Source organism: Dromiciops gliroides, chromosome X, assembly GCF_019393635.1.
Source record: "Dromiciops gliroides isolate mDroGli1 chromosome X, mDroGli1.pri, whole genome shotgun sequence".
Classification (NCBI taxonomy): domain Eukaryota; kingdom Metazoa; phylum Chordata; class Mammalia; order Microbiotheria; family Microbiotheriidae; genus Dromiciops; species Dromiciops gliroides.
The window spans coordinates 68,293,422-68,319,402 of NC_057867.1; the positions used below are offsets into that span (position 1 = coordinate 68,293,422).

General features: G+C 40.2%; 1 protein-coding gene across 1 annotated transcript; it reads right to left on the bottom strand.

Annotated features, from left to right (window-relative positions):
- Positions 1 to 637: 637 nt before the first annotated feature.
- Positions 638 to 25,981, bottom strand: LOC122733772 (charged multivesicular body protein 1b-2). The gene is made up of 8 exons (XM_043974471.1): positions 25,681 to 25,981; positions 12,453 to 12,550; positions 8,107 to 8,253; positions 6,350 to 6,418; positions 6,150 to 6,257; positions 3,550 to 3,593; positions 3,250 to 3,322; positions 638 to 2,507 (listed from the first exon to the last, which is right to left on the bottom strand). The coding sequence occupies exons 1-8, from the start codon at positions 25,694 to 25,696 to the stop codon at positions 2,463 to 2,465; spliced, it is 600 nt and encodes a 199-aa protein (XP_043830406.1). The 5' UTR covers positions 25,697 to 25,981; the 3' UTR covers positions 638 to 2,462.

Consider the following 25,981-nt stretch of genomic DNA (forward strand, 5'->3'; position numbering starts at 1 on the left):
TTTTCAAATATTAGGGAAAAAATAGAAAAAGACTGAGATGGGACAGAGTATCAAGACTGAAAATATATAAGAAAGTTTTTTAGCTCATGACAGCATAATTCCCCCATGGGTTATCTTTTAGCTTAGTTCCCCAGCCACTAGTCAAATTGTAAACACAATCAACATAGCAGCAAACCAAGGCCTGTAAATTATATATGCTGTTCAGAATAAACACTAAGATTACCAATGTATTGGACTCACAACATATTCTTAGATATCAATGTATAAATCTAAGTGACAAGCTTGGTAACTATCAGAGACAATTAGCTGAACATTGAACTCTAAATAAAGATTGGTTTTTAAACTATTAAACAAATGGGGGGCAGCTAGGTGGCGCAGTGGATAGAGCACTGGCCCTGGAGTCAGGAGGACCTGAGTTCAAATCTGGCCTCAGACCCTTGACACTTACTAGCTGTGTGACCCTGGGCAAGTCACTTAACCCCAATTGCCTCACAAAGAGAAAAAAAAGGTCATCTAAACTATACAAATGACTCAGTTATTAAACATCACAATAGCATCCCAACGTTAAAAACAACAACAACAATCCTTTTTGATTGATAGTTTAAAGATTTAAATAAGAGGTATCCACAAGTTAACAGATTTTTAATGATAATCTTTTTATCCAAATCAAAAGAACAAGTTACATACTTCAACAATGGAAAATAAAGAGAGTTTATACTTCATAGGCATTTTGGTCTGTGATAATTCTCTTCTCTGGCTCCCTAGAATATTTCAATAGAAACAAACACACCAACCACTTGCATACAGAGAAAAAAGCATCACTCATTTAACAAAATGCAGGCTGTCCACATGGAGACAGAAACATCCTAATCACATACCAAGAAACTTGTATACATGAGGCCTAATGCTCAACAAACAACAGTTATTCCTCACTGCATTTACCTGTTCATCTATTTTTCATTCAAACATACTCATCGCACTGGAAAATACTTTGGATGAATGGGTAACACTTGGCTAAAAAAGGTCTGGCAAAAGGCTCTTGTAATTGCACTTCGAATGCTTTCACGAGTCACGACAGGGAGAATCATTCTTCAATAAAACTTTCTTATTTGGAAAAAATGAAACAAAAAACAGCAATGGAATTCATTAATGGGGAAATATTTCATGAGGGGATAAACTCCCCCTACCCAAGTCACTGTACTCATTCAGCCTCCATTTGTATACTTGCTACAATGTATTAGTAACTCACTGTTTCGCCACAATTTTGTGACTACTAAATTAAAACATCATAGCTACATGTTAAAATTGCACATTTAATAAACTAAACCGGCCATTCTAAGAGGCTGAATGGACACTTGGGCAACAAAATTCAGTTATTCAGTCCCCTTCTGCTCCTACCCAAAATACCCCCAAACTATCTTAACTTCCACTTGACTAGATGAATGTTTATGTTGCTTGTATGGTCAAACTTAAATCTCTCAATCCACTTAAAGATTCCCAATGAGTAATGAGGTGCTGCTTTATGACATGGTGGACTAATGCATTCAGTTTCAAGGATGGCACTACTGATTTCTTTGTTCTGGAAATTCTTGATTAAAAAAAAAAACAGGTCAGACTTTTCCCTGAATGAATCAACAATAGTCCCAGGAAATGTGCATGTTCCATGTAAACTAACATAAAAATATTGGCTAATAAAAATCTTACAGGGCAATTTCTCAATTTTATCATTCCATTGGAGAAAGATGTATAGGGTTGTGAGTTAATAATCACCAGATCTTGCAAAAAACAAATATCAATTAAGTCTTTTTCTTTCCTGAAAATGAAGTGATTATGTGTGAAGATGATCATCTCATGAAGATTTTAGAGAACACACATACACAGAGTCAAAATATGATGTGAAAATGCCTATGGTCATCTAAGCTTAAAATATGAATTGAAGCAGAGCAATATACACAGTACTGTTCGTCCCAAAACGGGGAATGATTTGTATTTGGCTATGAGAGCAAATGAAAGAGATTCCCCTGCCCTATTCCATTCCTACTGGTTTTTTTTTTTAACAGTTCTATAGAGATAAAAAGGATGTGGGATTTAAAATGTTTCTAAACAGGAGATGAAGTATTGTGGTACTAGAATTTTGACTTAATGTTTAATGAAGATGTTTCAAACAGAATGAGTTAAACTCTAGTTTCAACCTAAGACACTTATAAAAGATATCCTTCACATTTAAACCTATACTGTTCAGAATGACAAAATCCAGTAAGAGTGCAAGCTCCCTTGAACTTCTTATCATATTTGTAAAGAACTGTAAGCCCAAAGCATCTTATTCTACCAAGAATATTTGAACATTCCATATATATCTATGCACACACAGCCCACAGACACATACATACACACACACACGGATACACACACAGGAGGTTTCAGAAGTAAGTGTAGTGAAGAGCAGCATCAAGTTCTTTGTGTTACACTTGATCACGGAGGCGGGCAAGTCTCTGTGATAGTTCATCCTGGAGGAGGCAAATTTTTAAGTCACTAAGTCTCATGAAGATTCTTATAGGCATAAAACCACACATACACACTGCAAATAGCTCACATTTAAAGTAATATTTAAAACTGTGTCCAAAATGACTATAATGTATTCATGAGGTCAACATTAAAGACTCATATTTTATTCAGTGCTAAGCACCTATTAGGTCCCTAATAAATGTTGATTGATTGGGTTATTAATAAATACTTGTTGAATGATACTTTAAGATTAAACTATTATCGTGGGGTTCATGGACTCCCAAGAGGTTCTTGGAGAGAATTCAGGAGGGGGATAGGGTCTATAAACTTGGATAGGAAAAACAAATTACATCTTTATTTTAATATAATTGGTTTCCTTTGTAATCATATATATTTGGTTTCATGTATTTAAAAACATAATTCTGAGAAGAGGTCCACAGGCTTCAGCAGTCTTCCCAAGGTCACCATGACACACAAAAAGGTTGAGAAGTTTTATATAGGCTAGAGAATTTGTTAAAAGGCCAGAAGCAGATAGACCATTAGGAACAAATTCAATCTTGATTTCAAATGTACACTAAAATGAAGTATGGGAGGACTTTGGAAAGGAGACAAAGGCCTGCTTTGCTTAACTGTCACATGACACCACACTGATGAAAATGAAGTCCATACATTTCTACATTTCCTAAAGGCCTTAGATATAATTCAAGCTGAATTCAATCAAGTTCCAATCCAACATTTATTTACCTGTTCTGTTGAAGCAACACTTGTGCCAACAGAACCAGTCTGACCCTGTGGGAGCTCCATGTTGAGATCAAGGCTGTAATTATAAAACAAACAAAACAGGCTTATAAGAACAATGAATTATGTCAAGCTCTAAGTAACAATTTAGATGTGGTCTCAAATGCAAATACAAATGCTCCACCCTGACTTTTACCCAATTTACCATTTTCATGAAAATAGGAGTCACGGAAATATTCTCTGTGGATCATTTTACCTGAGTCTTGATTTAATTTTAACACTAGTAGAGTCCTGGTTCATACTTACCCTGCTTCATCAGCCATTTCTTGAAGGAGCATATCTACTTGGTTCTAAAAGGAAAAAAAAGATTGCTTTTTCAGTATTATTTATGGCTGTTTCTTTATTCTAGTCATATCTACCTTTATTAAGGTGGACCGTCAACTATAATTTTCAAAACAAGCCTTCCATTTAGACAGCACTGTTTAACTTTTGCCACCAGAGGGAGCCATATTTCAGTGTATCACTTCCCTTAAGCTAATTTGAGGAACCTTAAAATAGGCCCATATAAATAACCTTGGCTACATTTTGACATCTTATTTTAAATGACCTCTTGTTTTCTGAGTTGTATCCTTAACTAAAATCAACTTTTCTGGAACAAAGAGCTTTTAGAACTCTGTTACAACTTGATTGTAATAGATGAGTTCTACTTTAAAATGAAATTGGTAGCATTCATTTTTATTGCCAATTGGTTCAAGTATTGCATGAATTTTTAATATACAGAAGAATAAAATTAAAATAAGTGTTGAAACATTTACCAAATATAAGAATTTTCAGCAAACAGGTGTTTTATTAGTTGAATTATTTATCCATCAACTATTTTTGTGTTAATTTTAAAACCATTATAATCTGAGAGTGAGAAAAGGAACCTTAGAGATGATCTAATCCAGCCTTAATTCATACATAAAAGAACTGAGGTCCACCAAAGTTAAATCACTTGTCCAAGAGAATGAAGGAAGGGGTAGAGTTAGGAAATAGTTGAAAAACATTTCTAAAAGAGAAAATGAGTTCACTTTCCTGCCCAGTCTACTGGACATAATTCAGTCTCTAGTGATACGGGATTGTGTAGAATCTTAGGCTCTTCCTTTTTATAAAATGTCAAAGCCGGAAGGGGCCTGAGACATCGGCTAATGCCAGCCCTTTCTCTCATTTTGAATATGAGGAAAAGTGTCTTGCCCAAGACCATACAGGGAATTATAGGTAGAGATGAAACTAGAACTTCACCCCCAGTTCAATACCCTGCCTACTATATACCGCGCTGCCCCATTCTGAAAATGAATGGTAATTTTAATATAGACATGGATACAAGACAAAAGGCTGATGGAAATACTCTGTATTTTTATTTAAAAAGAAACCCCAAAACATAAAGCTTGTTTCGTAAGTATTTGCCTCTTTCTGACAAAAGCAGAATGCAGGAAAAAAAAAATTCTGATTTGAGGGTATCAGGTTTTACTATTCTATTATTTCAGCATAACTAGTTAAAAAAGGCAATTTTGGTTTAAAAATAAAGAAAAAAGTTCTCTATTTGGATAGTCTCAATCTTACATTTTGTTTGTGGTTCACCTACAGGCAAACTGGTTTACAAGATTCTGTTTCTTTGATTTGACTGCTCTTTATCCAAGCAATTGGACCAGAAACAAACTGAATTTTGTGACCCAGAATCAAGCCTATAATTGACTATACATTCATGTCTCAGTCAGCTGATAAGTATTTATTAATTGCCGATTATGGGTCAGACACTCTGTTAAGCGCTGGGGATACAAAGAATGGGGAAAGACAGTCCCTTCCCTCAAGGAGCTCACACTCTAACTGAAGAAACAACACGCCAACAACTATGCAGCATCAAGCTCTATCCAGGGTCAAATGGAAATAATCAAGAGAAAAAAAGAGCTAACATTAAGAAGGATTGGGAAAGGGTTCTTGCAAAAGTTAGATTTTAGCTGTGACTTGAAGGAAACCAGGAGGCTGAGAGGATGAGGTAGAACATTCCAAGTATAGGGGAACAGCCAGAGAAAATACCTGGAGCAGAGTCTTCTATATAGTAAGGAGGCCAGCACCACTGGAATCTATAAGTGGGGGGAGGCTGTTTGAGGTGGGGAGGGGTGTCTAAGGTTTAAGAAGACTGGCAGAGTTGGGGGACCTAGGTTATGAAGGGGTTTGTGGAGGATGACACCTTGTTTGCATGCCTACTGTGAAAAATAATTATTAATAATTGATATCTTGGGGGACCCCAGTGATCTCCTCCCTCTTTCTTAGTCTTTCCCCCCTCGTACTCCAAAGTCTAAGTTCTCCTTGAAGGTAAGATTCATCTGGGTCAAATGAATCTTGGGTAGAGACAGATCCTTGTCTAGACAGCTGAAGGACTTTACTGATGAGATTTGGCCTGTTTTAGGTAGGAACCATTGTGTCCCTGTCAACTTGACTGGGGTCTATATTCTTTCTCTGATGTCATTACCAAGAGCTGAGTGACCTGAGTCAGTACACCCAAACTTCATTTAGATTTCATTGTTATGTGATGGACCTCTTATAGTTGGAACGCTATATGAACGGAGACCCCACTGCCATTAGGGGTCTTTGGTCTGAGAGGGATGGCCAATAGATCTTCTTCTATTAATAACCTGCTGGCCTATTAATAAAATGATTAAATTACCCAGAAACTCATATTTTTAATCGTGACACTGGATGACTTGGAGGGTAGTGGTACCCTCAAGACTAATGGGCAAGTTAGGAAGAAGGGAGAATTTGGGCCCTAGGAGGTAATGTCTTGAAAGGTAATGGTGTTCAAAAGGCCCTTGAGGGCCAGAATTTGGAGTTGACTTCCCATCATATTCATTGATCGTTCTGCTTACTTGTGGAGTTGTTAGTGTTGTAGTGCTACTCATAGTGTCTTCCATTTGTTGTGTTTGAACATCTAATGTTTCAAACTGATGTTCAAATTTATCCATTAAGGCAGATATCTATAAACAGAGAGAGAAAGAGGTATATGACCAAGGGAAAAAACACATAAACTAGAAATATAATGAAATTATTAAAGGATGCAATTCTTTACCTTCTCAAGGTTCATGCTCCTCAATGTAGCATCCATAGACTTAACTACCCCTGCCATTGATTTAGTTACCTATTAAGAAAATAAGAAACAATGAGTCAACCCATCCACAGTATAACCAGGTCAAATTTCTGCAAATGTTCTTCTAACGACTTGAGTTACACAGAATTTTACCTCATTTTAAATTTACAGATTGAGGACTCTATTTTATCCTAGAAATAAGAGAAACTACTGAAGATTTTTACATGACGAAGTGATCTGTGTTTTGGGAGTATGGCTTAGAAAGGGGAGACAAACCAAGGAGACCACTTAAGAAGCCTATATTGCAACAGTCCACACGATGTGATAAGAACCTCAATTAGGTTTCGGGCCATCTGAGTAGAGAGAAGGGGATGGATCTGAGAGATGTAGAGCAGTGATGTCAAACTCAAAAATAGGGGTCACCCAACCATACAATAATGGTCCCCACAGGCTGCATATTAAATTAGAAAACTACTTATTAACATAATGTATATTTTTTCCTTTATTTTGTTAAATATTTACCAATTCCATTTAAATCTGATTTGGTTCCCTGGGGGCTACATGTCTGACACCTCTGCTCTATGTCACATTTGATGTCATCACATGAATTTTTCAAAACCCTTGTTGCTTGACCCCTACCCATCCCATCCCAGCTACCAGTTCCTTCTCACCGCCCCCCGCCGCCACACCTCATTTCCTTTGCTACGCCTTGAGTACATTCTGGACCCTTACCCCACTGATCCCACGGAATGCTTTTTTTGGTTGCCTTTGAACACATAATGAAATCTTTTTATTTGCCTCTCCAAGGACAGCCTGTGAGGCATCCTCTCATTTAGCTGCAACTTCCTTATCTCTCGGGGCTCCATTTACAGTTAGATATGACTCAGTTCCTGCAGTGTTAGTTCAAACAAACTGGACAAGGTGCTTTTTTGTTTTGGGCGGGGAGGAGGAGGGTTGAGGGAGAAAGGAGGAAAAATGGAAAAGGGAAGGGCCAGGACGGTGACTTCATTAATGTGAGGAAACTTAGAGTTACATGGGGGCCCTGAGAGGTTAAATGGCTTGCCCAAGGTTACACAGCCAATGTATTGAGAGGCAAGACTTAAACTGAGGTGTTTCTGTCTTCAAAGCTGGCTCTATTCACTGTGACATGCTCTTTGCTCCTATCTCCGAGTAGCACTACTTCAATACTGGATGTCCCAAAAGCCTAACTGTAATTTAAGACACTTTGGTAACGGCCTACACATACAGACTTTCTACAAAAACCTTTGATCCTTAGTACCCTCTGAGATCTCCTTTCTGCCAATTTGTGGCCATCCCTGCACAAGAAGCCATTTTGTACTGTTCTTATGAGTGGCCATGACAAAAGAATTCATCTCTGTGGCCAGCTTGCCTCTCCATACCTATCTAAACTGGCCCTTGCAAAGCAGTATGTTGCCAGGACTATTAAAGATCTATTAGCAATAATAAGTATGAAATAGTGTTCAAATAGTAGCCCTTGATTCCCAGTTTTCTTCCTTTCCACTCATTTTTGAGGAAGGAAAAACTCGAGGTTATAATGCTACATATAATACTGGATATTCTCAAAGTAATAGACTCTGGTTATAGTATGAAAATAAAGAAGCAAGGTAGTGCTTTGCATCTCCAAACTTACATCTGCATTAGGCATTGTACGCCAAGAGTTTCCGGCATCTTCCCAACACTGATGGTGCCCTCACTCAGAGAGAGAGCAGATTCCTTACCTTGCCCATTGTCACAGCTGTCTGAACTCTAGCTGCTACGGCATCAACCCGAGCACTCATTCTCAAGAAATTAATTGCTTGGTTTTTCTGGCGGATTGCATTTTCAGCATGTATTCGTGCAACTTCTGTATTGCCCTTCTGAATGGCCTGTTTGAAAATGACAAAAAGGTGACTATGGGAAAGTGAAGACACACATAACAAAATACGCATGTTAAGAACAGAGATTGTTGTGATTCGGGCATTTTTTTCAGTTGTGTCTGACTCTTCATGCCCCATCTGGGGTTTTCTTGCCAGTTCATTTTACAGGGAGGAAACTAAGGCAAACAGGGTTTAGTGACTTGCCCAGGGTCACAAAGCTATCAAGTATTAGAGGCCAGACTTGAACTTGGGTCTTTCTGACTCCAGGCTCAGGGCCCTATCCACTATACTACCTAGCTGCCCATCAAGAGAGAACAACTATCCAACATTGGTATAGAATCTGTATTTACAAATGAGCTTTTTAAAAGGTTAGTAACCTTTGACTAACATTGTCAAAAGAGTAAGAGAAAAATAGTGTGACGCAGGCAAAGAGCACCGGACTTGAGAATCAGAAGACTTGGTCTTGACTCTTAACACTTTTTGTATGACCAGGGGCAAAGTCACTTAATCTTATTGAGTGAGGCTCAATTTTCCTTAACTGTAATACAGGGGAAATCCTTGCAATACATATACCTCCGCAGGGTTGTTGTGAAGAAAGCACTTTGGGAATATTAAAGCATTTTAGAAATCACCCTAAACTGCTGGTCTTCTGCTTATTAAGCTCCACTTAAAGCAGCCTATACTCACCTAAAATGACAAAGCAAAGAAAGAAAAAGACTTTAAAAATCCCTGACTACCACTAATGCTCTCTCATCTCCTCCTGACTGAACAATCAGTGTGTCCAGGCAGCTCTGCGTATTAGTGAGTTCCCAAGCTGATGAAGGCCCCTGGAAGCAGGGAAGGCTTTAGCAGTAGGAGCTGCTCCAATAGCCTCAGGCTCCCTGAGGTGGGAGCCAGGAAGCTGTGGCTTCTATTTCACTATCCTATCAGGGAAGATGGCATGCTGAGAGCAACCAGAGAATCCCGGGAAGCAACAGCAGGAGGTCTTAGATATAGCCTAAAGAGATCACAGAATGCAGAAGTTGTCATTCAGAACATACTGTAAGAAGGTAATCACATAATCTCAAATTTGTAAAGGACAGAGAAAATCTAGCTTTGAATCTTACCTCTGATACTTACTACCCACTCTACTAGCTGACAAGTTTCCCAAATATAAAATGAGGGAGTTAGATGAAATGATTTCTACGATTCTTTCCAGCCCCAAACCTAACCCACATTTGAACAAGACGACCCTCTACAAAGCCCCTGCCAAAGGGTCACCCAATCTCTGCTTGAAGCTCCCTACTGAAGAAGCAGCCATGATTTGGGGAGACCAATCAATCTACTTCAGGATGGTGCCAATGGTTAGGAAGTTTTTCTTGACATCTGGCCTAAAGTAGCTTCTCTGCAACTTGTACCTACTGCTACCTGCTTCTGCTGTCTAAAGCTAAGCAAAACAAAGCTAATCCCTCTTTCACACAACAGTCCTTTGAATACTCTGAACACAGATGCCATGTCCCCAGTAGTTTTACTCTTCTCCCAACTAAAGACCCTGTTTTTACAAATGATCCACATATGACATTATCACAAGGCTCTTTATCATCCTGGTTATTTATTCTCCTTTGGCCCTCTCCAGCTTATTAATGCCCTCCTGAAAATGTGCCCAGAACTGACCATGATACTCTAGATGTGGTCTGAAGAAAGGGCAATCACTCCCCTCCTTCTAAGCACTATCCCTCTCTCAACACTGCATAAGACTTCATTAGCTTTTCTTACCTGCCAACTTGAACTGGGATACATCTAGTACTGAAACAGATGCTAGAGGTGGAAGAAAACTGAGACAGTGGGGGTAAAGCCATGTTTAATATAAGACAAGAGAGAGGAGGTAACAGAACAACAATATAGCACCCTAGACATAGACATAGGCCTCAGAGTGAACAGCCTAGCCCGGTGAGGAATTCAATTGCATACAAAGACAGACAACATTTTACTGTCCTATTGTCACCAGACCTATGGTCTGGCATAATGAAAATTTCCTGGTTAATTTCAATAAAACACTGGTGTAAACCCTTTCGTTCAACCATTCAATCACACACACACACCCTCATTGAAAAGACTTTTCCATGCTTATCCTCTGACCAAAAGGTAAAAATTGTTTTTTTCGTTTTGTTTGAAAGAAGAAAATGCTAATGCAACAGTGTTACATGAAAAATGTGCTTCAAATTCACCATTCTGCATAGTTTCTCTTTTCTCTTTTGATTCTCCTATCATCATTCCAATTAAGAGGATAGACCAACAGACTCAAAGTGGCTCATACTCCAACCTAAGGTGTGTGTAATTATTTAATATCACCTATACAAGCAAATGAGCACAGCTAACACTGGATTAGTTATGGACAGTGCCAAAAGGGTAATAAATACTGCCTTCATTTTGAAGAGTTACAACCTAATGACTTGTAAAGAATTCCAAGAAAAGCCAAGGCCAGATAACTTCAAGGTAGGTTGTTTTCAAATGTAATCAAATGTATTTATTAACTGTGGCATTTAAGAGGTGTAAAAGGACATGGATGTCTTTCAGAAAAGGTATTAACATCAGAACTGACACAATTTTATAACAGCAAGAGCCCTTTATCAATCGAAGTAGTCAAAGAATATGAAGTTTTTAGAAAATGTTATTTGTTTTTACATCAAATTCCTCTTTACCCTGGGAGTCATCCTTCAAAAGAAGGAGTAAAAAACAAATATAAGAAAAGTAGCTCTGCAAGACCTTTCAACTGAGCCTGGCAAAGTATGCAATGTTCCACACCCATAGCACCCCCCTACCTCCTCCTAGGAAAAGAGGCACATTTTCTCATCTCTTCTTTGGAGCCAAATATGCTCATTATAATTACCCAGCACTTACTTTCTTCCTTATTGTTGTTGTTGGCATTTACCATGATATAGTAGTCATTGCGTATGTTGCTTATCTTCCTTTGCTTTGGTTCACAGAAGTCTCCCCATGTTTCTTTTCAGTTTTTATATTCGAGGTAATATCCCGATCATTCATGTACTAGAATTTGTTTAGTCATCTCGGAACTGATCAGCATCTACTTAGTTTCCTGTTCTTTACTACTAAAAAAGTACTGCTATAAAATGTTTAGTTTATGCTCTATTTTTTTTTCTTTTTGCTATTCCCTCTTTGGGTATGTATGCCAATTCATGAGATCTCTTGGTCCAAGTATATAGATGTTTTAGTACCTTTCTTGGCTTCACATTTATTTCCAGAACTGCTGAACCACTTTACAACTCCGCTAGAGGCTCACTCAGATGCTTCTCTCTCCACAACTCACCCCTTAAATACTGACTACTACCATCTTTTATCATCTTGGCTAAGCTGTTGGGTGGTTAATAAAAGCATGAGAGTTTTTAATCTGCGTTTTTACTATAATGAAGAGTTTTCAAAAGAAGAATGAAAAACAGTGACTTCAAGAAAACATGCTATAAATCACAAATAGTAAGAGAAATGCAAATTTAACCAACTAAAGTTTCACCTCACAACATGGAAATTGGCAGAAACAAAAAACTATAGGAATGGTCAATGTTGGAATGTCTACAAGATGACAGGCATGATGATAAAGGGTTGGAGGAGTAGTGAACTATTCTAACCATTTGGTTTTCATTTGGAATCATCAAAGAAAAAGGGTCAATAAATGTAAAAACATTTGTAGGAACGCTCTGTAGAATAAAAAAATGCAAAGTGGGAGTTCATCAATTTAGGAAGAGTTAAAAAACACTATGGTATAATGTAGTTACAGTACAGTAAGAGATGAGAAATATGAAAAATTCAGAGAAATGTGGGCAGAGTTGCATGAACTGATGATGTAGAACAAGGAGAACACAACCCAGAAAGAACATACAGTGACTATCAAAACTCAAACTCACTAAAAATGAGCTGAAAACCAAGTAATGAAAAAGACAACAGTAAAGATCCCCCAAAAGAGCTGATGTTACTACATAGTTCCTCCTTCATAGCAGAGAGGTCAAAATATCAAATTCACTGTCACACATAGTCTCTGTATTATCTGGTTTTGCTTAATTGTTTTTCTTTATCATAATGTAAGGTTCAATCTAGATGGGGGGAGGGTGGGAAATGACTGATGAAAAGACAAAAGGCATCAATAACATTTCCATGAGAATTCAAATCTTTATAATTCACAAGCTACATGCATAAAATTTTAAAATTCCACTCACCTTTTTAATCTTGGTCTTTTCAGCTTTTTCTTCTTTATCACATTTTTTGGCATTCCTATTAAGTTCTTTTGCAGCAAACTTCAGGTTAAATAGGTGTTCTAAAACATATATATTAAGGCTCTTTTTTAAAAAAGGCATTGTTCCCAGGAGACCCACCAGGCAAAGGAGGGATTTGAGAAAAAGGAAATTTCTTGGTCCTTGCCCTGAACTGCATGCACATGTATTACTAAGTGCAAGCCCAGAGAAATTACTTCAAAGAACTTAGGATGTGATGGCCTTAGCATTTAAAATGTGCCAATTACATACAGTGGACACTTGTTAGCGTGGTGTTTATAACAAAGTACAAAACAAAAAGCAGGAAAAAAGGTCACATTTCTTAGTTTTAATTCCAGAGTAAAAAAAGTTTTGTTTTCTAAAAGAAATAATCATTTTTTAATTCTATGAAATTGTATTTTCTCCCTCTTCACACTTAAAAGAGAGTTTTCCAAGTTTTCTTTTGGTTTTCCAAGAGAAAACAAACTTATCTTCTAGTAAAGATTATAAACTTCCTGTTAAATTGGGTATTTTCAATTCAGCTCTCCCTGGGAGTAAACATTGCATTTTGGGAAGTTGTATTAACCATTTCAAGATATAAAGACACAAGTGTGCTACAGAAGTGACCTCAGTTTTTTAGAGCAAAGCTTCCCTAAGATTTTGGATTAACAAAAATAGTTTTTTGGTTAAATGCTAATTATAACTGAATGGCAGACTGCTTAGTAATTTGTGATAAAACTTCAGTCAAATTGATATATATACGTATATGTATATACATATATATGTATATTAATAATCCATGGGAATATTATTAAGTCTTTACCAATCATTCAGTTCAACTGACATTTATTAAGCCGCTACTATACAAGGTATAATGCTAGGCCTTGAGGATACAAAGTTAGAAAACAGAAACATGGCACTGGAAGGCACCTCTGAGGGCATCAAGTCTAAGCCACACCCAAACAAAAATCCCTTCACAGCGTGCCTAATAGGTGTGTAACCAGCCTCAACTTTTTCCGGAGCTTTCACACTCCTTATGCTAATCTTAGAAGACCATGCTGCATCTACTTTTCTGCATTTCGTTGTGAGTTTCCCATTCCTCTGGGGCCAACTTCCCCTGCTGAATTTCAGTCTACAAGATTCTATCTTACCCTATTTCAAATTTTAGGGATGTTGCCAAATTGCACTGGTAAAGCGAACTTTCTCATTCAGGAGGTTCCTATATCAATGAAATCACAGTTGTCTAGTCCCTAGTAGCACAGCGGCTGGAGCGCTGGTCCTGAAGTCAGGAATACCTGAGTTCAAATTTGGCCTTAGACACATCCTAGCTTTGGGACCTGGGCATACCACATAATCTGTCTGCCTCAGGTTTCTCATCTATAAAATGGGGATAGTAACAGCACCTAGCTCCCAAGGTTCTTGTGAGGATCAAATGAGATAATATTTGTAAAGGGCTTAGCACAGTGCCTGGCACATAGGGAAATGCTTGTTTCCTTCCTTTCTCCCTACCCTGATCCTGAAGGAAAGCCCATGCCCAACTTTCCTCTCCTCTATCACAAATTCTGTGATGGAAAGGTTACTTTTCCCCAAAGTTCCTATCCTTCCCAGCTCAGCAGCAACATTCTCTGGTTTCTCTAGCAATCTGAAGAGTGCCAAGCAAGCCAATAAATTATTAGCTACTCTTCTTTTGGCATGGAGATTGCCCCAGAGGTCTAGATAATTCAAGTCACCCATCGAGACCATTTCATGTCCCTGTGCCAGGCATGTGATTTATTTCCTGAACTTCTCATCCACTTCTTTCAGTCTAGGCATTCTATAGCAGATGTGTCAAATTTTCAACGGAGTGCACTGGAACCAGATTAAAATATAACTGGAAAATATTTAACAAAATGAATAAAAATACAACACAACCTAGACATTGTTAGTTTGTGGTGTTCTATGTCAATACATACATATAGGGAACTGTTTCTATATGAGTATGACATCACTAGTCTAGAGTATGTGGCTGATAAACATATCTAAATGTTCTTCGCTTCAAGTTTCTAAATTTTCTGAAATGCTTAGGGCCACTATGATATCCTTCCTTACCACTCACCCCTTTCACATGAATTGTTTTTCTTAAGTAAAGTGTCCCCTTCCAGAACTAGACTCAAGGCAGAAGTTCCATTATATAAAATCTCAGTGATACCCATAAGGTCAAATTGGCTTCTTAGTGTTAGGGTCTCTAGTTCATCTTACAGATGAGGAATACTGGGAAATACAGAGTTCAAAGTAATTTGTCTAAGGTCACTAAGCTAGTCAAGAGCAGAGATGGGGATGGAAACTAGGTCTCTGGACTTCAATGTCACTGCTTTTTTCACTGTTTCAGAAAATTTTGTGATGGAAAGTAGACCTTACATTAACAGCTCATCCCTAACTACCCCAAACATCTGAATCTACATATATAAGGAGAACGTCAACAAGTGGCATCAAGTTTCCATGTAAATACTTGCAATAAATTTCTTGAAAATGCTCTATAATTATCATTTAACATCTATTGTACAAATCTTTTTCATGACCATTTTATACTATAGCCTCAAGCCAATGCCTCATTACAGCACAGAGGTGACCCCTTGTTCTCACGTAGAATAATAGTACCTACTTCGATGCCTGAAGTAATAGAGTGAATCTCTCAAGAGTCAAATCTTGGAATCTGTATGCCTTCATCAAATCATTTCACACATTAGAGAAACAATCAAATCCCATCAAAAGCCACAATGCATTCCAACCTATTATGAGATTTTCGTTTTCCCCTCCTCATGCCACTTTTCCCCACTGATCTTTTTTTTTTCATTTCTAGCCAAGATATACTTAAGGCTGGGAATGCCCTCTCTGCCAGGATATGTAAGGCCTGGAGTTCTGCCCTTCTTAAATTCCTCAAGCCTTTCATTCTGTCCCAAGATTTTCACAAACCTGGTGAACTGGCACCTAACAGTGTCCAATCTGGACATGTCCAATAGGTTACTTTTTATCTTGAAATCCTTCATTCAAAAGGCTTAGAACTATCTGTATCCCTTCAAAAGAACTAAAACGTTGACACAATTGTGGAAACTAACAACAAAGCAAATATTAAGTATTTTTATTGAGCAGCTATATGCAAGGTATTATATACTAAGTGGGGTTCCCCCACTTTGACTATACCACATTAGGCATTTTATGTGAAAGAAGCTGATTTGTAATAGACTGTGTAGAAAATTCAAGGGGGCATACCTGCACAAAGTACTCAAAAGTGAAATGTAAGCCAATTCTTCGGTGTTTGTTTTTTAACAGTAAGCCCTATGATCAGATAATCCATTTATTAGCATAATAAGATTATTGCTAAGGTCCTGCCTGCTAGAGGGGAGTCATTTTCTCTTGAGTGCTGGGGTTTTAACAACTATTTTAATACTTCATGCTCTTGAACAGACTTAGGAATTACAGTTTCAAGGATCATAATGAATTTGGTTTGCAAAGGAATTGACCTTGGTTGGCAGCAAAAACATTCTAACTATTCAAAGTACTTCACAGACTGTAACAATGATTAGCAAAATATAGTATCATGGGAATATTGATTAAATCAAATGCAGATGGGTCAGGCAGCCATGCTCTATCAGAGTCCTTCTTTCTCCTTCATGTAGATAAACAATCTGAGCAATCCCAAAGCCAGAACAAACATCCCTTTAAGAAAGAAAAATGATCTAGCTGACTCTCCTAGTTTAAGAAGGGTAATCCTAAATTGACTTAGCCTAGATTTTAGGAAGAAGCATCCTGGATAAAAGCATTTAGGCAAATAGGAAAACTGTGGCCCTTCCCACAAGCTCTGGGTCACCGCAAGAGGGAAAAAGCAACAATAGGTTAGAGCCTAAACTCTGGGTCCTCCAAGAAGGGCTTTTCTCTGGATTCTCTTGGTCCACTGAAGTAATTTGTTTACTAAAGCAAGTTTTTCACAAGCAGATGAGGGAGAAGATTAAATTCCATTTTCTGAATTTTGGTTAAACAGCACAATTGTCCTGAACAGAAAACGACTCTAGGAGTTAAGAACCCTACCCCTAAAAGTTCCAAAACCCACAGCAAGAAGAACTAGATAAAAGACACAGGGTTGCTTAACTAGTCCCATTTGGTAGCTGTGAGTTATAGCCACTTTTAGCAGTGGCAAAGTTTGCTTTTTTGTTTTTGCTATGACATAGTAAGTACTTTGGTGAAGGAAGCTGATTTCAATAGTGTCAGTCATTAGAGAATCCAACACCATGTGTATAGAAAGTATCCAAGTGTAAAAAGCTAGCTTTCGGTCAGATAGGATCCTTTTGTTTCTGTTCGCAGGCATAAGATTGATCTCCAGAAAAACATTAGCACTGTAGCTGTCTGGGCTATGCAGATAACCTTCTGTATACAGACTAGGGATGTTTCCCCCCTCCTTGGCTGTAGAGAGAAATTCTATTTATCGAAAGTCATTTTTCTACTGATTCATTGGCTTTCTACTACAGTATTTTCTACTGCAGTAACACCTCATTTATCTCCCATCCCCAGGGAACAAGGTCTTCCACAGAAATGAATTTTCCAGATAACTGAAGCATAGCCTTTTAAAGTAGCATTTTAAAAAGCCATTTTAAATCAAAGTCTTCTGTGAATACATTACACTTCCCTGATTCCTTAAAACAGGGTGTAGTGAACAAAGTCTGACCTTTGCCTTATGACCCTGACTCACCATGAACACCATCACTTAATAGGCTGGGCTTCTCTCTCTTTCTCTGATGTCAAGCTGTCAGCTGTCCCTATGCCTGCCTCAGTCACTCCTTCTAATGGTGGTCTGAGAAATAAAAAAAGCAATGGTTACAATTGTGTATAAAGTGAAAGTCAATAAGCTCCAAATGGTGGCCTCGGGGATTCTCTGACAGATGAAAGTACAGGGGCATTAAGGCAGTAGGTTTTATTACAACAGCTCAGAGGGTTTTTTCTTCTCCTTGTGATTCTCTGACATTATTCTGACCATAGAACAGGAAGACTAGAAGTCAAGTCAAGTCAATAAAAGCATTTTTTAAGTGCCAGCAACTGTGCTAAATGCTAGAGATGTAAAGAAAGGCAATGCAAAAAAGCAGTCCCTATTCTTTTTTTTTTTTTTTTTTAGTGAGGCAATGAGGGTTAAGTGACTTGCCCAGGGTCACACAGGTAGCAAGTGTTAAGTGTCTGAGGCTGGATTTGAACTCAGGTACTCCTGACTCCAGGGCCAGTGCTCTATCCACTGTACCACCTAGCTGCCCCCAGCAGTCCCTATTCTTAAGGAGGTCAGTCTCATGGGGGAGACAACAGGCAAACAACCACATACAAGCAAGGTACATACAGCATAGTTTGGCAGTAATCCCTGAGGGATGGCATTAAGGTGAAGAAAGGCTTCTCACTGAAGGTAGAACTTGAGCTGAGATTTGAAGGAAACCAGGAGCCTGAGATGAGGAGGGAGAGTTCTAGGCCTTAGAGTTCTAATCCAGTTCTAATCTAGTCCTCATTAGAGGACCAGAGAGGGGCTCAAGGTCCTATCCTGAATGATTATAGTTCTCAGAAGTCTGACCACTCAATAAATGGACTGAAACTGGCCCTAACTTTTAGAGCTTCTGTGTTCATAGTTATCATCTCAATGACTTTCAAGTCTTCAGCTAGGTAGTTGATAAAGAGCTTCAATGACAACAGAAACTGGGCACCCTCATTCCCACCCAAGTGTTTCTTCTGAGAGAGGATAGAAAATTGATACATCGGGGGGCAGCTAGGTGGTGCAGTGGATAAAGCACCGGCCCTGGATTCAGAGGACCTGAGTTCAAATCCGGCCTCAGACACTTAACACTTACTAGCTGTGTGACCCTGGGCAAGTCACTTAACCCCCATTGCCCCGCAAAAAAAAAAAAAGTTGCCATTTGGGGCAGCGAGGTGGCGCAGTGGATAGAGCACCTCTCTGGATTCAGGAGGACCTGAGTTAAAATCCAGCCTCAGACACTTAACACTTGCTAGCTGTGTGACCCTGGGCAAGTCACTTAACCCCAATTGCCTCACAAAAAAAAGAAAGGAAAAAGAAAAATAGAACTGATAAATCAAGTAGCCCTGGAACTATGTTATCAATCAATTGATAAATATTTACTAAGCATCTACCATGTGTCAGGCACGGTGCCAGGCACTGCTAGGATTCCCAAAAAAAAGCCAAAAGATAGTCCCTGCCCTCACAGAGCTTACAATCTAATGGGAGAGACAACATGAAAACAAATATATACAAAGCAAGCTATATACAAAGATACCTAGAAAATAATTAACAGAGAAAAGGCACTGGAATTAAGAGGAATTTGGAGAAGGCTTCATGTAGAAGGTAGGATGTTAAGGTAGCCAGGGATGCCAGTAGTCACAGCAGAAGAGAGAGAGCATTCCAGGCATAGGGGACAGCCAGAGAGAATGCCCAGAGCCAAAAGATGGAGTGTCTTGTTCATTGAACATCCAGGAGGCCAGTGTCAGTGGATTGAAGAATATGAGTCAAAGAGTAAGGAGTAAGAAGACTGGAAGAGTAGTAGGGGGCTAAGTTACGAAGGGCTTTGAATGCCAAACAGAATTTTGTATTTGTTACTGGAAGTAACAGGGATGCACTGGAGTTTACTGAGTGGTGCCATAACATGATCAGACCTGTGCTTTAGGAACAACATGTTAGTGGCCAAATGGAGGATGGACTGGAGTGGAAAGAGATTTGAGGAGGGCTGACTCACCAGCAGGCTACTGTAATAATCAAGAGGGTCTGTACCAAAGTGGTGGCAGTGTCAGAGGAGAGAAGGGGATATATTTGAGAGATGTTACAAAGGTGAAATCACAGGCCTTGGCAACAGCTCGGGTGTGTGTGTGTGTGTGTGTGTGTGTGTGTGTGTGTGAGATAGAGAGAGAGAGCGAGAGAGCGAGCGAGCGAGGAGTCCCAGATGACTCCTAGGTTGTGAGTCTGAGGGAATAGGACAACCTTCTACAGTAACTGAAGATATGTGGGGGGAAGGTTTAGGGGGAAAGATAATGAGTTATGTTTTGGACATACTGAGTTAAGATATCTACTGGACATCTGGCTTAAGATGTCTGAAAGGCAGAGATGTGAGACAGGAGAAAGATTCGAAAATCATCAGCATACAGATGATAATGAAATCCACAGAAGCTGAAGAGATCACCAAATGAATTAGAATAGCAGAAGAAGAGGGCCTAGGAAAGAACCCTGAGGGGCACCTATAGTTAAAGGGAGTGATCTGGAAGAAGATCCAGCAAAGGAGACAGAAAAGAAGCAGGCAGATAGGTAGGAAAACTTAGAAAAAGGATAGTATCAAGGACAGTGTGATCAACTGTGTCAAAGACTGCAGGGAGGTCAAGGAGCATGAGGACTGAGTAAAGATCAATGGATTTGGCAACTAAGAGATCATTAGTAACTATGGAGAGAATAGTTCTGATAGAATGATAAACTCTGGAGCCAGATTATAAGGATTTAAGAAGAGAGTGAAAAGAAAGTAGAGACAACTAATTGTAGATTACCTTTTTGAGAAGTTTAACTACAAAGGGCAGGAGAGATACAGGACAATGGTTAGCAGGGATGGAGGGATCTAGCGAAGGTTTTTTCAGGATGGAGAGATGGGTATGTTTGTAGGCAGCAGGAAATGAGCCAGTTGGGAGGGAGAGACCGAAAATAACTGAGTGGAGATAGATGAAAGAGCAGCAAGACATTAGAGGACATGGGATGGAATGAGATTGCTTGAACGAGTAGAGGAGTTGGCCTTGGTAAGGAGAAGGCCACTTCATCATGTGAGACAGGGGTAAAGGAGGAGAGAAGAGGAAGTTCATGATGACTGTACTCAATTTTCTCTATAAAATATGTCAAGGTTCTCAGCTCAAGAATAAGGGAAAGGGGAACCACGAGCAGTTTGATGAGGGATGGGAAGGTTGTGGAAAGTGGAATAGTGAGCTAAGGAAGGTATATGTAGGACTGGCTAGAAACAATATGGGCCCAGTTGAGGTTATGTAACAAATTTGTAGTGGACTTGGTCAGAATGGTCCATGGGGAGGCCAAAAAAATTGAAATGACAAGGCACAGAATGCTTCTTTCCCTAAAGTGGATTGAGACCCTTTGAGGATAGAACCCCTGCCTTGTTCTGTTGACTGATGTAAGTAGACAGACCTAGAAGGGGAGCCCCGATGGTGCTATTTTTCTTAACCTCTTTTTTTTTTTTTAGTGAGGCAATTGGGGTTAAGTGACTTCCCAGGGTCACACAGCTAGTAAGTGTTAAGTGTCTGAGGCTGGATTTGAACTCAGGTACTCCCGACTCCAAGGCCAGTGCTCTATCCACTGCGTCACCTAGCTGCCCCTTTTCTTAACCTCTTATAAGTGCTTTAAAGGGATCAGTCATTTGTAGTTAGCACCTTCCTTGTGTAGAAAAGCCCAGCTGGTCACATGGTTTTTTAAGTGGAATAGTCAATTTTATTTTTGAAGTGGGGTTTCCTTATACTGATCATAGGGCTAGAAAGCTCATTCTCACTTCCCCATTTCTGAATTAGGAAGTGTATTATCAAGTGAAAAGAAATTAAAGGAACCAAGTAAGATAAGAGCCAAAAGTAGACCTAAGAAATGCTGAATGTCACTGACAGGTCAAAGGAAAGGAGGGGAAAGAAAAAAGGAATAGGAAATGGAATGGGGTTTAGAAGGAAAGAAGTCAATGTGTTAAGAAATGGTAGAATGCCTCTAACAATCCTCACAATACAACTTAGTCCAATCAGTTTCCATATAGGTTGCAAATATGAGACTAGGGAAAAGAGTTTTCATGTATACATCTTTACTTCCTTTCCCCTCTTTATTTCCTGAATCGGTCTCCCTGTGTGGATGTGGAGATAAGCTAGAAGTTTAAAGAGGGATGGATAAGGAGAACTGGGGAGAGAGTCATTACTGAACAAAAATCATGAGGATATCAGATTTAGGTCAACATTCTCACTTTTCAGACTCAAATTTTAACTTTCATACTCAATTACCAAGAAATGCTCTGCAAAAGGTGCTAAATAAGGTACTATAAATTTTCCTTACTAATCCACTTAATATTTATTATAAAATCTGACATCCCACTGGCTAGGCCAAGTATTGATATTACCCCAAACATTCAAATATATTTATCTTTTCCTAAAAGTCTCAGTCTATTAAACTTAATAATCAGCAGCTAGGTGGCACATAGCATAGAGTACTGGAGTCAGAAAGATCTGAATTAAAATTCAGCCTCAGGCACTCAATAGCAAGTCACGTGTAACCAGTTTGTCTCCATTTCTTATCAGTTAAAATGGGGAGAATAACAGCACCCACCTCCCAGGCTGGTTGTGAGGATTAAATGAGATAACATCTGGAATGGGCTTTGAACAGTGCCAGGCACATATTAAATGCTATATGAATAGTAGTTATTTTATTAAATTTAACACAACAGTAACAAAACCACCCTGTTTGCTGGTCTCTTTTTTCCTCAGTTTCCTTATCTGTAAAACAGGGACAATAACAGCACCTACCTTACAGGTGCCATATTTGTAAAGGGTAGGCACATTGCCTGGCAAATTCTAAGTGCTACATAAATGTTTATTCCCTTCCCTCCTTCTGAACTTCTTTTGACTCTCCTGTATTAAAAAAAAAAAACAACTCTGATGCTCTTTTCCTTTTCTTCTTTATTTGTACCATTACCATCTATCAACTCTCTCCAACCCTTCCTTGAAAGCTCTCCCTTGTAACCAATCAGGAGAGTCAAGTGAAACAAACATCACCTGGGCCAGGTCTATATGAATGTCCTTTTCTGCACTTCTATTCCATCATACTTTGCCAAGTGGTAGGAAGCACGAGCTATTGTCATGTCTCCCCAAGCCAAGCTTGGCCTCTGTATTGATGATAGTTTTCAAGTCTTATGAAGATGTTTTCTTTATGTTATTATGGTCACTGTGAAAATTCTTCTATGTTCACTTCTGTTTACATCAGTTTGTATAAATTCGTAAGCACTTGATCTCTGGCTGTGCCAGGCAATCATATTTAACATTTATCCAGTGCTTTCTAGAGTATATTATTTTCTCATTTGATCCTCATGATCATTCTCATTTGTAGATGATTAAAGTGAGGCTCAGGGAGGTTAAATGCTTTGGTCAGGGGCACAAAGCTCACACCAGAGGCAAGAATTGGACCCAGTTCTCCTGCCTTCAAGTCCGGTCCTTTCTGTACTCCTATACCACCTCTTAGTTAACTCCCTGAGACTTATCTAGTACATCATAGATGGGTTTTGATGTGCTTGATGGAACAAATCCCCACCCTGAGAGTTCCCTTCCTGAATGATACTATTTACATAGAAGGGCTAAAGAAATATCATGTAAGATCATAGCAAGAACAGGGACAAAGTGGAGATCTGGTAAGTCGAAACTGTACTACATGCCAGCATTCCTTTCCCTTCCAATCACGATAACAATAACAGGTTCGTTTCAATTCAGCAGACATTAACTATGTGCTAACCCGAAGACACAGGGGTAGGCACTTCTAACAATTTTTGGCCACTTGTGTGACAATGTCAATCACAAGAGATTTGAATCTGCTTTATCTGCTCTACTTTTCCCAATGCTTTCCAGGAAAATACTGTGTGACACTGAATGGGAACTACCAGGTTGCCTGCAGAATTGATTCTGCCATTCAAACTGCAGGAGATAACAGAATTTTTCATAGCTCAACTGTTCAACCCAGGAGAAAAAGTGCCCTTTAACTCTTGTCATAGTCTACCTCTTACTTATTCATCTTCCTCATCCCCAGAGCCCCACGAATTCCCAAATCACTTGCCCAAAGCAAAGACACAAAGCCAGGTTTGGGTAAGGAAAGGAATCAGAAAAGTGAATAGATTAGATGGTTTACATGTATGAGGTTTTGGTTCCTAATGGGTTCATAGCATCATCTTCACTTTTTAATTCCTTTCAGAGGAAGCCCTTACAGATCTAAAAATGTATTCAGAACTGAATTTCAAGATGATTTTTGACTTTGGCACTATCACAAGGTTAAATGTCCTGAGAAGCTTGTCTTAGTGAATAGAGAGAGGGATGGCCTTGGAGTCAGAAAGACCTGGGTAAATGTTACAGAAAAGTTGTCAATCTGCATGGATTGAGAGAAGTTCCCAGGAGTTCCTGAGACCTATGAAATGAGGCCTGGACAAAGAAACAAAATCCCTACACTGCCCTAAACAAAATAGCTATGATAAAAGAATATTGTAAGCACATTTAATCTTACAAGACACATTCTTTGCATTTCAGAAAGGCAGTAGATTATAAATATTACTTTAAAAAAATTTCAGTTCAAGTTAACCATTTATGAAAGATAGGTCTGAGTCATGTGTTTTTTCCATATGAACCAATTAAAGGGCTCAGATTCAACAGAAAATAACCCAAGGAAAATAATCATTGCCAGATGGTCTGAATCAAGTCAGACTTTCATCCTATTCACCTTAGACACAAAGGGAACTTAACAAGCCATTTCATATATTCAGCTCTGGACAACAGCACTATCAAACCTGAGAGTACTGAGACCCTATACTTTTCCAAAAAAAAAAAAGGAAACCAAAGCAGGTGCCTGGCTTAGGAGCAGCAAAATAAAGCTAAAATAATCATTTGCAATGATACAGGCACACAGACACTGTCATATCTTCCCCTTAACGGGGAAGAAAAGGGATACCAAATATCACTACAATTTGCAGAGCTACCCCCAGAAGCACCTTTAACAGGCACTGTCACTTTTAAAAGTCTGGGAACTCGAAAGTACACTTCTGAATCATCCACTCTGACCACAATATGACTTTTTCCTTGCAGTTTCTAACTTACAGCAGAGGTTTGGTTGGACCTGGCCCCGTGCAGGGCCTGGTGATGTCATCGGTTTCCTTGTATGACTAAGATTCCACCTCTCACCAATGACTGACTACCTACAGGTCAAAGTCACTAATAATGGGGATAAGTGCTGTAGGCCCGATCTAAGAAACAATTTGCAATCACCTACACTGGATGTTGCCCCATTTCCCTATTGCGGTAACAAACTAAGTAAACTATATCATCGATTCACCTAGGGGAAAAGTCACCCTATTTCTCAGAGGGTCAAAACGTCAACTTTTCCCAACTCTGCCTAGGGCAGCTTAGTTAGGCCACACAGTCTCTCTTTGATCAAGGGCCAAAAAGGAGTCGAAATCAAAGTATCCCTTTAAGGAATTATCCCTAAGCACGAAGCCTATTCGGGAAGGGTTGCCAGTGACATACTTGACTTTATTGAACGTGGCCTCGCTAGAGACCCGAGAGGAAAGTTCAAAAGAAACAGATCTCCTTTGCATCTGCACTTTATTTTTCGGGGGTATGATCAGAGAGGCAGAACCGATGAATTGTGGCACTCAAAGGAACTCGAAGTCCAAGCTGCTTCATGTGTTTTTAAAAAAACAACAACAACAAACTAGACCATTCCCCCCCCGCTGGCTGCACGCGGTGTATCGCGAGGGGAGGGAGGCTGGGCCGACCTCTCTTGGCTCCACTGCCAACCACGAACAAGGAAGGGGGCGGTGGGGGGGAGGGAGGCCAGTTCCCGAGATACTGATCAGCCGGCCCCGTGTTCCCAAAGCACACCCCAACCCCGAGTCCTTGGAAGTTTCCCACTCTCCTCCCCCCTGCCTCCCCCCCGCCCCCCTCCCCAATCACTTGATAAAGGAGCGGAGACACTGGGGCAGTTGGACTAGAGCCCGGAGCCGGAGCCCAGGGGGTGAGGGGGGGCTGGGGGGAGAGGCCAGGACTCTTCCTGAGCCCGTCTGTCCCGCGACTTGAAAACGTCTCAGCTCTCGTCCGCCTGTCCACTCGCTCTCCCTCCTTTCGTCCGTCCTCGCTCGCCCGCCCGCCCGCCCGCCCGCCTGCCTACCTAGCTACCTGCGCCGGGGCACTGAGGAAGGCAGAGGTGGCTGCTCCCGGAGAAGGCACCCAGCAGGCGCCGGCGCCGACCCCGGAGCCGCCGTGGCCGCAGCCTCTCAGTCAGTGCTGCCCCCCACTCGGGCCCCTTCCCGCCCCACCCCCACCTCCTAGCCACCCCGCCCTACCACACCCAGCTCGGCTCCCTAGGCCGCGGTGGCGGCGCCTTCTCCCTACCTCCCCGGCCCAAGAGAAAGGATACTTTCCATGTTCGACATGGTCCTGTCGTTCCTCCCGGGGGGTGGCGGCTGGCTATGGGGCACCGGAGCTGCGTGGCTCGTAGGCTGCAAGTCACCGGAGAACCCGCGCTCCGACTCGCACCGAGCCGACTGCGCCTCCCGTTTGTTTGGGGAACCCACTTCCGGCTTTGCTGCCGCGCGGGGTGGCGGGTGGAGGCGTCAGGCGCCCGAGGGGCGGGGCCCTAGCGCTCCAACCGTCCCTACCGTCCCTACCGGCCCCAACCGTCCCAACGGGCCCCAACGGTCCCAACCGTCCCCAACCGC